Here is a 13,826-nt window from a genome sequence, read left to right as displayed (position 1 = left end):
ATATATATATTTCTACGAAAAGTTCAAATAAAGTGAAGACTCTCGCTCTCTTAGTCTCACTCTCTCCTAAGATCTCGCTCTCTCAATCTCGCTCTTTCCTAAGATCTTTCTCTCACTCTCACTCTCTCCTAAGATCTCGCTCTCTCAGTATCGCATTCTCCTAAGATCTCGCTCTCTCTCAATATCTCGCTCTCTCTGTTATTGTTGTTATTTTTCCATTAATGATTACTAGCTTTCATTTCTTCTGGAACAATCACAAACACTTTTTTTATTATGGATCTACTACCATAAACTCAATGCGTAATCTTAGCATTCAATGTGTGTTCTGAATAATCTCATTTTTCAATTATTCAACCATTTCATTTTACCAAGTTCAATGTTAGTCAGATTAGTCAATATAGACTACATCTCGCTCTCTTCAACATTCTCGCTTTGAATTTCGCTCTCTCCTAAAATCTCGCTTTGAATCTCGCCCTCTCTTAAAATCTCATTCAACATCTCGCTCTCTTCTACTATCTCGCTTTGAATCTCGCTCTCTCCTTAATCTGCTTCAGCCCACTTATCTCCTTAATCGCTTTGAAGTTTCGACGTGTGTGTAACCTTCTACAACCTAATATACAAAATTTTGTTCGTAGACAAAGCTAATTTGGAATTGTCTTTCATTCCAAGACATAACTTGTATCCATGCACTTCATATTCGCCTAGAGTTCACTCCCAGAAATATAGTCATCCCCACCCCCTCACGTCAATCCCACAAGCCTCCGTCTAATTCGAAATGTTAACAAAATGCATAGGTTATTAGAAACAGCTCGAGTACACAGATACATATAGTATACCATCTCATTACTTTATTTCCTCTATGAAGGAAAAAGAAAAGTAATAAACCTGCAATCTTGAGGATGGATGTGTGTCGAAACTTCAACCTTCGACAACCTAAGTGAGATTCGCGAGATTTCCCTTGTCGAGGGTTGAAGTTTCGGCCTATGTATTGTTTTCAAGTTTTTCTTTGTTCATCGAGTTCTCAACGTTCGACCTCCACATTAGTCGAGTTCTCAACGTTCGACCTCTAGCCTCGAACTCCCAAAACAACAATATTTTTCTAATAAGTTTCAAAACAACAATATTTTTCTAATAAGTTTTGAAAACAACAATATTAATATTAAAGCATAAACATCTAATAGGCATTTATTTTCTATAATATTTATAATACTCCCCTTTAAATGCCCATTATATATATATATGTGTGTGTGTGTGTGAAATATCTCTCATTAAAACTGAAAAAATCCAATGGAAAAAAAAACCCTAATGAAGAAAAAAGAGTACAAATTTCATATAATACATACTCCTAAAAAAACTACAATATATTTGTTTTCCCTCGTGAAAATATCACTTAAGATCTCTCTGAGTCGCCGCATTTCAATGTTGTACACCAATTTTTCAAAAGTTGCAGTCAGTAATACCTTTGTAAATAAGTCTGCCAGGTTATCCTTCAAACAAATTTGTTGTACAGTGATGTCGTCATTTTCTTCAAGATCATGAGTGTAGAAAAGCTTTGGTGAAATATACTTTGTTTTATCTCCTCTAATATATCGTTATTTGATTTGAGCTATACAAGTTGTAACGACCCGACCTTTTGAGTACTCTGATAAGCGTTGTTGCTCATAATTACACATTTACATTCAAAACATTTTGACCATTGAGGAAAATAAATTTCATTAAAATAATAAATACAGTTTTCCAAAATAAATAACAAATAAGTAAAACCTTTGTTCGGGGCCCCTAAAATAATGGAAAAAAAAACTTAAACAAATAAAATTTTGACCAACATCGAGTTTCAAATCAAAACTTTTAAATAGCTTGAAAACGTAAACTGAGTGGAAGCGATTTACATATCCCATATGACATGATCACAGGTTCCTCTCGTCACCCGTCAGTCCGTTCCTATCCTTATCTGAAAAACATAAATTAAGAAGGGTTGAGTATAAAAATACTCAGCAAGTGATCTCATTACTGTGATCAAGCTATGCATCCACGAGTCTCGTGGCTCATACAACTACATCGATTTTTTATGATGAAAAGAAACCAAAAGACGTACTGTCTTGCCTTGACACGTATGTCTAGTGGCTTGTAGGCACACTGTTAAACATGAAAATAACATGAACGTGAACTCATCGACTCACGCATGTCTAGCGGCTCGTAGGCACACCGTGAAACATGGAAATAACATGAACGTAAACCTGTCAGCTTATGCATGTCTAGTAGCCCAGGCACATCGTCAAACATGAATAATAACATGAATGTAAACTTGTCGGATCACGCATGTTTAGCGGGCCGTAGGCACACCATCAAACATGAAACATGAAAAAATAATAACATGAACGTAAACCTGTCGGCTCACGCATGTTTAACGGCCGGTAGGCATACCGTCAAACATGAAAAGTAACATGAACGTGAACCTGTTGATTCACGCATGTCTAGCGGCCTGTAGGCACACCGTTAAACATGAAAAATAACATTAACGTAAACTTGTCGGCTCACACATGTCTAGCGGCCCGTAAACATACCGTCAAACATGAAACTAAACTGTCGGTCCTCTGAAATAAAACATGCATCAAGCTGAGACAGTAAACTGCCCTATTGGTCTATTCATGCATTACATACATAATTTTAGTACTGATTAGAAATTCAAACATACTCATAACTGTCATGCAACAAGTATATCTCAACAACAAAATCATGCTTCCAGAGTCCATTAATTAACTTTATAAATCTAATCTAAGCCGCCTGACACGAAGACACCGGTAATAGTACCACTTACCTCAATTTGGTCACAAAAGTCCAGGCAAATAATTCCTTAAAACCTTTGGAATCTTGAATCAACCCAAAGTTGTGGCCTGGTCCAAGACAATTCCAAAACTTGATTCAATTAGCCAATCTGATCAAGAATTAAATCCAAAATCAAAATGGTCTCTAACTTTATGGTCAATGCCTCAAAACTTTCAAATCTTGAATCTAAATTTCAGGTTACTAATTTAACCCAAAATCAAATGGGTGAATTTCACCTCCTAAATTATAAGGAAAATAAGTCTTACCCAAGGTTTTTCTCAAGATTTCGGCAAAGATCGGGTAGTGGTGGCTGATAGTGCATCGGCTCGTGGCTACCATAGATGTTGTTATCGGACAACATAAATTGTTTAGGCTAGCGGCTGGTAGTGAGGGTTTTGCATAAGGAGTGTTTGTGAGAGTGAGAGAGAAGGGAAATTTCTAGTTTTGCATATTTTATTCAGTAGCTATTATGAACAAAAAAAGAGCATAAAACAATGATCCAACCGTTCAAAATGAAACTCTATATGTCTCGAATAGACTTAACAAATTTGAGTCCGATCCAACGGTTCAAACTCCAAAGATCAACAATTTTGTGGAAGCTGTCACTGAAAAACCGAACTGCTTTCTCCCCAATTTTTTTTTGCTTCTTTTCACTCGCATTTAATTTCAAAAAAATCTCAATTCTTTTATTTTTTTTTTCAAATTTTGAAAATATTAATAAAATATTTTATTACAATATCTCCAAAATTTTCAAAGATTCTATTAAATTTATAAATCAACTAACTTTTCAATTTATCTTAATTTAGGCTTCAAAAGGAAGCAAAATTCAATATTGTCGAGATAATTAATTCGAATATCTAATTAATTAAATTCAATTTAACCAATAAATTTTTTTCAATTATTTCAATTTAATCCCAATTTTTCAAATGAAAGGGGAATTTAAACTCAATAATTTTAGATAATTAACTTAAACTTTCCTGAAATTGGGGATGTTATACAAGTTGTGTTGTTTTTGTATAATACTGTTGGGAGATTTTTATCAGAAGACAAACCATACGTTTCGTGAATGTGCTGAGTTATTGACCTTAGCCATATACATTCTCAACTAGCCTCGTGAATAGCAAGAATTTCAGCATGATTTGAGAAAGTGGTTGTTATTATCTGTTTCACCGATCACCATGATATAGCTTAGAATCTATATAACCAACTAGATCAAAATTTGATTTATTTGAATAAAACAAACTCATATCAATCGTTTCTCGGAGATAACGAAGTATATGCTTGATTCTGTTCCAATGTCTTTTTGTCGGAAAATAATTATATCTTGTTAATAACTTTACTGAAAATGCAATATCTGGTCTTGTATTATTAGCAAGATACGCACCAATTGCTAAGATATGATACTTCAGAACTTCTTCATTATCTTTTTGAGGTCGAAATATATCTTTCTTTATATCCAATGAATGGACTTCCATTGAAATATTTAATGGATGTGCTTTGTCTATATAAAATATTTTCAAATTTTTTTATGTATAAGTTGATTGGTGGATAAATATTTCATCTGCTAAATGCTTAATTTGCAAAACAAAGCAAAATTTTATTCTTCCGAGATCTTTCATCTCAAATTCTTGCTTAAAATATTCTATTGCCTTTGAAAGATCTTCAGGAATTCCAATTATATTCAAGCCATCAACTTATAATAGTAAATCCTGGTTGTGATTTGTTTATAAAATCAGATGAACATATTGGATTATTTTTATATCCTTCTTTCAATAAATATCCACTCAGACGATTGTACCACATCCGTTCTGATTGTTTCAATTCATATAGTGATCTCTGTAACTTTATTGAATCCATTTCTGGGAATTTGATGTATATGTTTCTGGTTATCTTAAATCCTTCTAGGATTTTCATATAAATATCAATATCAAGAGATCCATATAAATATGTTGTGACTACATTCATAAGATGCATATTCAGACTTTCATACACAATCAAGCCAAATAAATACGTCTCCTCAAAATTAATATAAGGTCTTTGTGAAAAACCTTGACCTTATGAAAAACCTTTTGCAACTAGTCTTGCTTTATATCTTGTGACCTCATTATTTTTATTTTTTCCCCTTACAAATGCTCATTTGTATCCCACAGATTTAACACATTCTGGTGTTTGGATTACTGGTCCAAAAACCTGACATTTTGAAAATGAGTTTAATTTTGGCTCGATTAGTTCTTTCCACTGAAGCCAATCTTTTCTATGTTGACATTCTTCAATGGATTTTGGATCAGGGTTCTCATTTTCAGATATAATATCAAGATGAACATTATACGCAAAAATGTTGTCAATAATTTAATTAGTTTGATTCCATCTTTTTTCTATCATGACATAGTTTATTGAAATCTCATTATTATTTTTAGGTATTTCACCTTCCTCACTAGTCATGTCGAGGATTTTTTTTTTCATGAGTATTTATATCCTCAACCAAGTCTTTTTTACAATTAATTATTTTTCATTTTCGATGATTTTTATCTTTGGAACCCACAGGTCTACCACGCTCTGGCGTGTTCCAGACTCATTAATGATAACTTGTTGTGTTGGGATATCAATTTTTTATCGAACATTTGCAGCTGATATATGTGACTTAGTTGCTTTCTTTGCATCTGATAATTGATTTGTTATATTTTGCAAATGAATTATTTTCTAAACTTCAAGTTCACAATTATCTGTATGGGGATCTAAATGAGACAATAACGATGCATTCCATGTAATTTCTTATTCTAATTTCTTAATTCTTCCCCTAATATTGGAAAATTTGTCTCATTAAAATGACAACAAATCGCGCAGTAAATACATCACTTGTCAAGGTCAAGATATTTAATAATTGATGGAGAATCATATCCAACATATATTCCTAACCTCCTTTGAGGACTCATGTTAATGCATTCTAGTGGAGCAATTAGAACATATACTGCACATCCAAAAATTCTCAAATGGAAAATATTTGGCTCATGACCATAAGCTAATTGTAATGACGAGTATTTATGATAAGCACTAGCCTAATGCGTACAAATGACGTTACATGCAAAATAGTGTGTCCCTATACAGATGAAGAAAACTCAGCTCTCATAAGTAATGTATTGCAATTAATTGCAAACGTTTTATAAATGATTATGCTAAACCATTTTGTATATGAACATAAGTTATAGGATGTTCAACACTTATCTCAATTGACATATAATAATTATCAAAAGTTTGGGATGTAAATATACCAACATTATCAAGACGAACGGTCTTAATTGTATAATCAGGAAATTGTGCTCTTAGCTTGATTATTTAAGCAAGTAATCTTGCAAATGCAGAATTTCAACTTGATAATAAGCACATTGTGACCATCTATGCATCTATTAATACAAAAAAAATATCTAAATAGTACATTTGGTGGGTTAATAGGTCCACATATATCACAATGAATTCGTTCTAAAAATGCAGGTGATCCAGTCCCTACTTTAACTGGTGATGGTCCAATTATCAATTTTCATTTAGAGCAAGCATCACATAATAGTTCATTAGATTGAAGAATCTTCTGGCTCTTCAATGGATGTCCATTTGAATTCTCAATAATTCTCCTCATCATTATAGGACATGGATGACCCAATTGATCATGCCCAATTGTAAATATGTCTAGATTCATAAATTTTAGGTTCATTATTGCATATGTTTCAATTACTCGTATATAAATATAATATAATTTTGAAGATAAAGTAGACAACTCTTCCAATATACGTTTTTTATTTGAGACAGTGGATATGATATATAGATATTCCACATTATTCTTCTCAATATGACAACTATTGCAATGTATATCTTTAAAACTTAGAAGATTTATCTTTGATTGACTAAAGAACAATTCATTGTCAATTGTAAATTTTGTCCCTCTAGGCAAAATAATATTTACTTTTCTAAAACATTTGATCAGGTTTGCAGAATATGATATCGTATTAACTTTTGCTTCCAACATTGTTAGTTGGGAAAAATACTTTTTATTTTTTTACTTGTAAGTAGTGTATGTGTAGTTGTACTGTCTGCCCGACATAGATATTCTTATTGATTTTTAGTCACCCAACATATAAAAATGACTCAGGTTTTTTCATTAAAAGAAAATAATTATAATAAGAAAAACAACTCTTAAAGTATACAAAAGTTACTAAAAAAAACACAAATATATATATATATATATAACAACAACAATATTAAATCTAAATATTCTCAAAATCAAAAGAAACACTTGATGTTTCATCAAATTACGCCAATATTCTCTTCAGGAGATTTAAAGAAGTCTGCCACATCCAAAATTTTTATATGGGAAGGGTCTAATAGATCATATCCCAATATATAAAATTTTCTTCCACATTTTCCTTTTTTCCTTCAAGGAGGCTTCATAGAGGTTAACTAAGTGTTTTGACATACGTCATGTATGTGACTAATGCCTATTCATTCCACATCATAACCATTTATTTTCAACACTATTTGAAATCTTATCTTATGAAATTTCCCTTTGTGATCATCGTTTTGCATAGTTCATTTGAAATTTGAATAATTAGAGCGACCACCACGAAAATAATAATTATTTCTTCCTCTATCACGGTCATGACCTCAACCACGACCACGACCACGATCACGACCTCGACTACGATTATTAACATTCACAGCATTCACTTCAAGGAATGGTGTCGTTCCAGTTGGTCGAGATTCATAATTTTTCATCAATAGCTCGTTATTTTATTCGGCCACAAGAAGATATGAAATTAATTTATAATATTATTTTAAACCTTTCTCTCGATATTGTTGCTGCAAGAGCATATTCGAGACATGAAATGTATAAAATGTCTTCTCTAACATATCAACATCAGTAATTTTTTCTTCGCATAACAACAATTTCGAACTAATTTTAAATAATATGGAGTTGTAATCATTTACTAATTTGAAATCTTATAGCCTCAAATGCATCCATTCAAAACGAGATTTAGGAAGTCTTTCAAAAATTTTCACAAGATACGAGAATTTTTTATTGTCAGATACTCAATTTTCAATCCCTCGTGGAGATGATGATGTAGGAAAATCATAGCTTTTGCTTTGTTTTGACTAGATGTCGTATTTCTTTCTTTAATAGTCTCCCCACATAGCATTCAAATGGATTTCGACATCAAGTACCCATGACAAATAAGTATTTCCGTTAATATCAAGGGCGAAAAATTCTAATTTTGTGAGATTTGTCATGATAGCACTATCATAAAATATTGTACTTATGTTAGAAATTTAATATCATAAAATATTGTACTTATGTTAGAAATTTAATAGATATTGAATATGCAAAATAACATTAAATTTATTAATTATAACGAAAAGGAAAAAAACCAACATACTTTTAGGACCTACCTTTAGCGGAAAAAATGAGAGGAGCTCATATTGATAACGTGTTGTCAATTTGAGAAGCACAATAGGAATACGGATGGGAATAAAATATAATATTAAAACAAATATAATATAATATAATAAATAAAATAAATTAACAAAATAAAAAATGAGAAAATTCTCAAATTTTCCCACTTCCTCGAATTTTTTTGGAATTTGTCCTGTATGCTTTTCAAAACCCACAAAATGCCAATATTTATAAGTAATTTGACAAGTAGGAGGTGGATTACATGGATATTAAGAATGAGTATTTACAAGATACATAGATAATATTTTAGAAAATGGGGGCATGACACATGGTTGTGGACATTAAACATAAACATCTAATGGACATTTATTTTCTATAATATTTATAATAAAAATGAATTTATGTTACATGCATGCCAAGATTTGCTTATTTCTAGGTTATACTTATATATTTATCAATGTCACAAATTATAAACTACATAGACTTTAACTTTTTTTTCTAAAGAAAAAAAAAAAGACAAATATCAATTTATAGAAACTTTTAGTGTTGTATCAATTTAAATTCTAAACTAATAATTGTATCAATTTATCTTAGATTATATTCTTCTTGTTAAACAATATATGATTTTCTATTTTCATAAAATAATAAGGAAGATATATAATAAATCTATGTAGTAATGATAACGTAATAAAGGCTAAAAATTTTCCATTAATTACCTTCTTTTGTAATAAATATTATAGATTCAAAGTAGCGTATAAATATCACACTTATCTTTCTATACACATAACGATATGCAAAAACATATTTCTCTCTCCTATTAATTTTATTCCTTTAATTCTTTTATGAACAAGTGGTCAAAGAAATGATGTTCTTCTTTGTTGAGTTTTGAGCTCAACATTTTAGTGAGAGTGATTTGAGCTACACAACATTCTGATTTGAGATGTTGTATTTTGGAGGGGATAAACTAAAAAATATTTGTAGCACCAACAGTTGATATAAAAAAATTTAATACATACCTTAGAATGCGTGAATCTCCTTAAAAAAGATTAGATTTTCGTGCTTAGCCTAATTACTTAGACTATGTTTGATAACTATTTGGTTTTTTATTTTTTATTTTTTAAAAAATAAGCATATTTCATTTATATTTCTTCATTTTTCGTAAGTACAATAGTTGAATTCTTAGCCAAATTTTATTGGTGAACAACAAACAACAAATGAAGAAATTTGGAAGTGAAAATAGTGTTCATAAGCTTAATTTTAAAAACAAAAATAAAAAATAAAATGGTTACCAAACAGACCTTAAATATTTCTTTCTCGATATTTACTCTACTTTCCTTTGTTATTTAAGATTCCTCCAATAATCTCCATTTTGACCTAAAGTAGTTAACTCATCACCTCGTACACTTTTTGTATAATAGTGGCCTAGTGGGAAGCTTACCTCTAATTCCCCTCCCTTAGAAGTGGAGAGCCAACTAGCCCGCAAATGCTCTATAAAAGGAGCCATCGGATCTGGACATGATTTCAATAATTTGTGCAAAAAAAATATGTTTTTAGTATAAATTATTTGAATAATTTAGATAACGAAAAGTAATTTTTTTAAAAAAAAAACAAAAAATCAAGAGCATTTAAAAGATAATTAGTCTAAACGTTACGTTATTTTTTTTAATAATTTATCTTTTGTCAAAATTAAAAAAATATATATATTTGTCGCAATTAAGAAAATAAAAGAGAAGAGAATTACACATTTTTTAAGAGTAACAAACTTTTAAAATGTCACTGTCATTATACTGAATATGTTAAATGTTTAATATAGATTTTCCTTCGACTCTATTTAAAATTTTAAACTAAAGTAAATATAACCTTTAATTTAATTGACATAAAATACATACATTACTCTACATATACTAAAAAAATTAGATATGAGTTGTCCACTCCTAATTTAATTATTTTATCCTTTCACATAATTTTTAAGTGGGTTTTTTAATACAATAATTACAGAGATAAGAATCGAACCTCCAACATCTAAGAAATAAAGTTATATCAATTAGTGTTTTCGAACCCTCTCTTTTAAATTAAGAGTGTATGTTCCCGCGCGAATCTCGGCAATCACTTGTTCTGATTCTACATATTGATCGTTTTGAACTAAAAGTAAACTTTTTGGTGGAATAGTGACGTTATGTATAATATCCTCACTCTCAATAGTTACATACAAGTCTATATAACATAAAAAAGCAGGATGCCCATGGCGTGTACGTGTGGGATGAACCAAATCCTCATTGAATTTGATTTTGCCATTAGAAGGAGCTCTGTTGGGCTAGCACCTTAATAATATGTAAATATGTTTTTTTAGATATTAGGTTTTTAATTTTAATGACTTAATTTGTATTAAACTTCAAGATCTAAAATTTTATTATAAATATCTCTCTAATCAACACCCTCAACACAAAATTTTTAATCTTTTCTACTCTTTACTTTCTCGCATTTCTCTTGCTCCATTAGCCAAAAGAAAGAGCTGCTATTTATTATAGAACTTTGAACTCAAACTTCAAGCACATATCTTTTAAAAGAAAGCGAGATATTATCCCTATCCAATCCTATTTTAAAAAGAAAATATTTGTAATTATTTTTTCATATATACTAAAATTATAGATTACAAATATTAATTTGATTATTCATTCAATTTTAAGTCATGCACTTTCAAATGGTCTAATTTTAATCCATGTACTCCTATGAAATCTTGAATATACTCTAACAAATTTATTGATGAATTTCTCAAAAAAAGAAAAATGTATATGAATATTTTAACAATAAATTTTAAAAACATATTCACGTATTTTTCTTACAAGAAAATTATTATTATTATTTAATTAATTTTGGTAAAAGGTTATGAACTAAAATTGAACATTTATAAATACGAAATCCCAATGAAAATCCAAAATAGTATTTTGACCAAATAATAATTAGGAGAAAATACATCCTTGATTCCTAGATTTTGGATCTAATTTCTATTTGGTTCTTAAGTTTCAAAATATCAAGTTTTGAATTTTGTTTCAATTTAGTCCATAGATTTTAAGATTTATTTTTATTTTTTATTTTTTACTAAAAACTCATTTTCCGTCTTTACTGTCAATGTATTTTAAGAAATTTAAAATAATTAAACGAATTATAATTACTTAAGTTTCATTATTTTTCATTCCATTTAAAACTAAATTAAAATTTCATCTCATAATTAATTTAAACTAATTAATAAATATCAACGTCTTTCTTCAACAATTGAAATATATTATTTAAAACAAAAACTCAAATCTCATAAACAAAAATCATAATATTTTAAAATTTAAGAAAATTATAATCGACATCAATTTAATGATTAAATATGTAAACTTTATAAACTTGGAAAACAAATAAAAGCTAGACTAAAAAATTTAGGGAAAAAATATTTTTCCATAATAATTATAATGAAAATGAATCCAAGATTTTCCATAGAAAACGATTAGACAGAGAGGCTCAATCGACATGGACTTCGAAGTCGACACCGTCATCGTTCACATCCACTCCTTTAGAACCTTCTCTTTTATTTTAAGTTTTTAAATTATTATTTTTATTATTTTTTTAAAGACTTTTAACAGCCTGCATCTACAAGAACGGAAAAGCAATAAAATTGGATAAGCCAATTGCTGAGTCACCATCTTGTAGCGTGGGCCCACACCTAAAAGCCAAGGGCTTTGTATTTAACCCAGACAATGACAACTTTTAACTATGGTTAAATTTCTGACCCAACCCCGGTCCCACTCATTCCTCCACCCTTCTTTTATATAATCCCCATTCGCTCCTTCCTTCTCCATCCAAATATCCATCCCCAAATCGAAAAATGTTATCTGCCTCTTCTCCTCTTACTCTTCCGCCTCTTCCGCTCCGATCCTCCCCCCGGGAATTTACACGTGTCAGATTCCGGCCACCGCAGGCCTTCTCCTCCACCGCCACTGCTTCTTCCACTGCCTACGCCTCCAGAGAAGACACTGCCTCACCGTATCTTAACCTTCAAAGAATGGCTTCCTGCACTTCGCTTTACGAGGTCCTTGGAATCCCTTCCGGAGCTTCTTTTCAGGAGATCAAATCCGCGTACCGACGTCTTGCCAGAGTTTGTCACCCGGACGTGGCGGCCGTCGACAGGAAAGACTCCTCGGCCACCGATTTCATGAAGATCCACGCCGCGTATTCCACTCTGTCCGATCCTGAGAAACGCGCTGATTACGATCGGAAGCTTCTCCGTCGGTTTCGTCCTGTGGCGTCGGTGCGGATGGCTTCTGGTTTCACTGGATACACTCGCCGGAATTGGGAGACAGATCAGTGCTGGTAATGAGTTGACTCGCTGAGTGATTGAAGTCGAAACTGAAACGATCGGAGTTTGTGAAAAGCTTGAAGCAAATATGTGATCAGCGAAAATTAGGGCTACATATCAGAGAGCGCCGGAATCGGAATCGGAATCGCTGCTTTGATTTGTACATATAACGAAATAATCGAACCGGCGCGAATGATTTGAGAGACTTACTAGGATGTTGATGATCCATGGAGGGCGGAGGGATCGAAGCTTTTCTGCAACTCACTGGAACTGAACTAGTGACCATTCCCTTGATTACCTTGAAAACGAGGGAGATTTACTTCCAGATCTTCAAGAAGAAAATTCTAGTTCTCGAAAAATCAAAATCACCAAGTAAAAATCAGAGGAAAATTCATATATCTTTTCCTAGTTTTCCTTTGGTTATCTGTGTTTTTCTTGGCCGTGTACAGTTCCGATTTCAACGAAATAAAATAAAAAAACTCAAAAACAACATTCAGTTCTTTCTCTGCTTTTTTTCTTTGCTTTGCTTATCTGATTAAACAGATAAACGGATAATCAATCATGATTAAAAAAATTCTCTGTTTGATCCACATCTTGTTATATTTTCATCTACATATAAAATTCTCAACCGTGTCAGAAATCAGAAGAAATTTAGAGGAGAAACAGGACAAATTATTCTCTCTTATCATTAATAATCTTTGTTAATCAATCATTAAATTAGGAAATTAGAAGATAGAGTCCCCCATTTCCCTTACCAAAAAAGTTGAGGACAGAACAAATGGGTAAAAAAAAAGGAATCTTCCAATTTTGAAAGACAACTCTGAAAAGAAACCCATTAAGCAAACTGATTAGCAGACAATATTTTCTTAAAAAATTTGCTTTGTCTGATGTTGTGTTTTTTTTTTTTTTCTCTAAAAAAGATAAGACAGAATATTAGGTTCATAGATTGAAATTGGGATTTTAAAAAAAAGTTAATTCCTGTTTGCTGGAATATAAATTGAAATTGAAATCCAAAGCTGGGGACAAAAATGAACAAGTTCACGTTCATACTTCGGTTTCAGGAAATCTTTCAATTGTTTAAGCACACAGTTTTTCTCTTCTTTCCCACCCCCCGTAAAATGCTTGCGTTAAAGTTCACATTTTTAAGGCTAAGTTCCCTGAATCATAGCTTAGTTTATGAACCTTATTATAATAACGTTTCAGAATTATTTTAATTTA

The 13,826-nt window shown here is 31.1% G+C and overlaps 1 protein-coding gene across 1 annotated transcript; it reads left to right on the top strand.

Annotated features, from left to right (window-relative positions):
- Positions 1 to 12,101: 12,101 nt before the first annotated feature.
- LOC120074699 (chaperone protein dnaJ 11, chloroplastic-like) lies at positions 12,102 to 13,110 on the top strand. The gene has a single exon (XM_039027913.1). The coding sequence runs from the start codon at positions 12,138 to 12,140 to the stop codon at positions 12,624 to 12,626; it is 489 nt and encodes a 162-aa protein (XP_038883841.1). The 5' UTR covers positions 12,102 to 12,137; the 3' UTR covers positions 12,627 to 13,110.
- The last annotated feature ends 716 nt before the right edge of the window (positions 13,111 to 13,826 follow it).

This window comes from Benincasa hispida, chromosome 3 (genome assembly GCF_009727055.1).
Source record: "Benincasa hispida cultivar B227 chromosome 3, ASM972705v1, whole genome shotgun sequence".
NCBI classification, from domain to species: domain Eukaryota; kingdom Viridiplantae; phylum Streptophyta; class Magnoliopsida; order Cucurbitales; family Cucurbitaceae; genus Benincasa; species Benincasa hispida.
Note: the sequence above shows the minus strand (reverse complement) of the source record. Positions and strands in the feature narration are given on the sequence as shown.

Bases quoted from the DNA above. Each gene is read 5' to 3' on its own strand.
- LOC120074699 (XM_039027913.1), top strand. From the start codon at position 12,138: ATGTTATCTGCCTCTTCTCCTCTTACTCTTCCGCCTCTTCCGCTCCGA.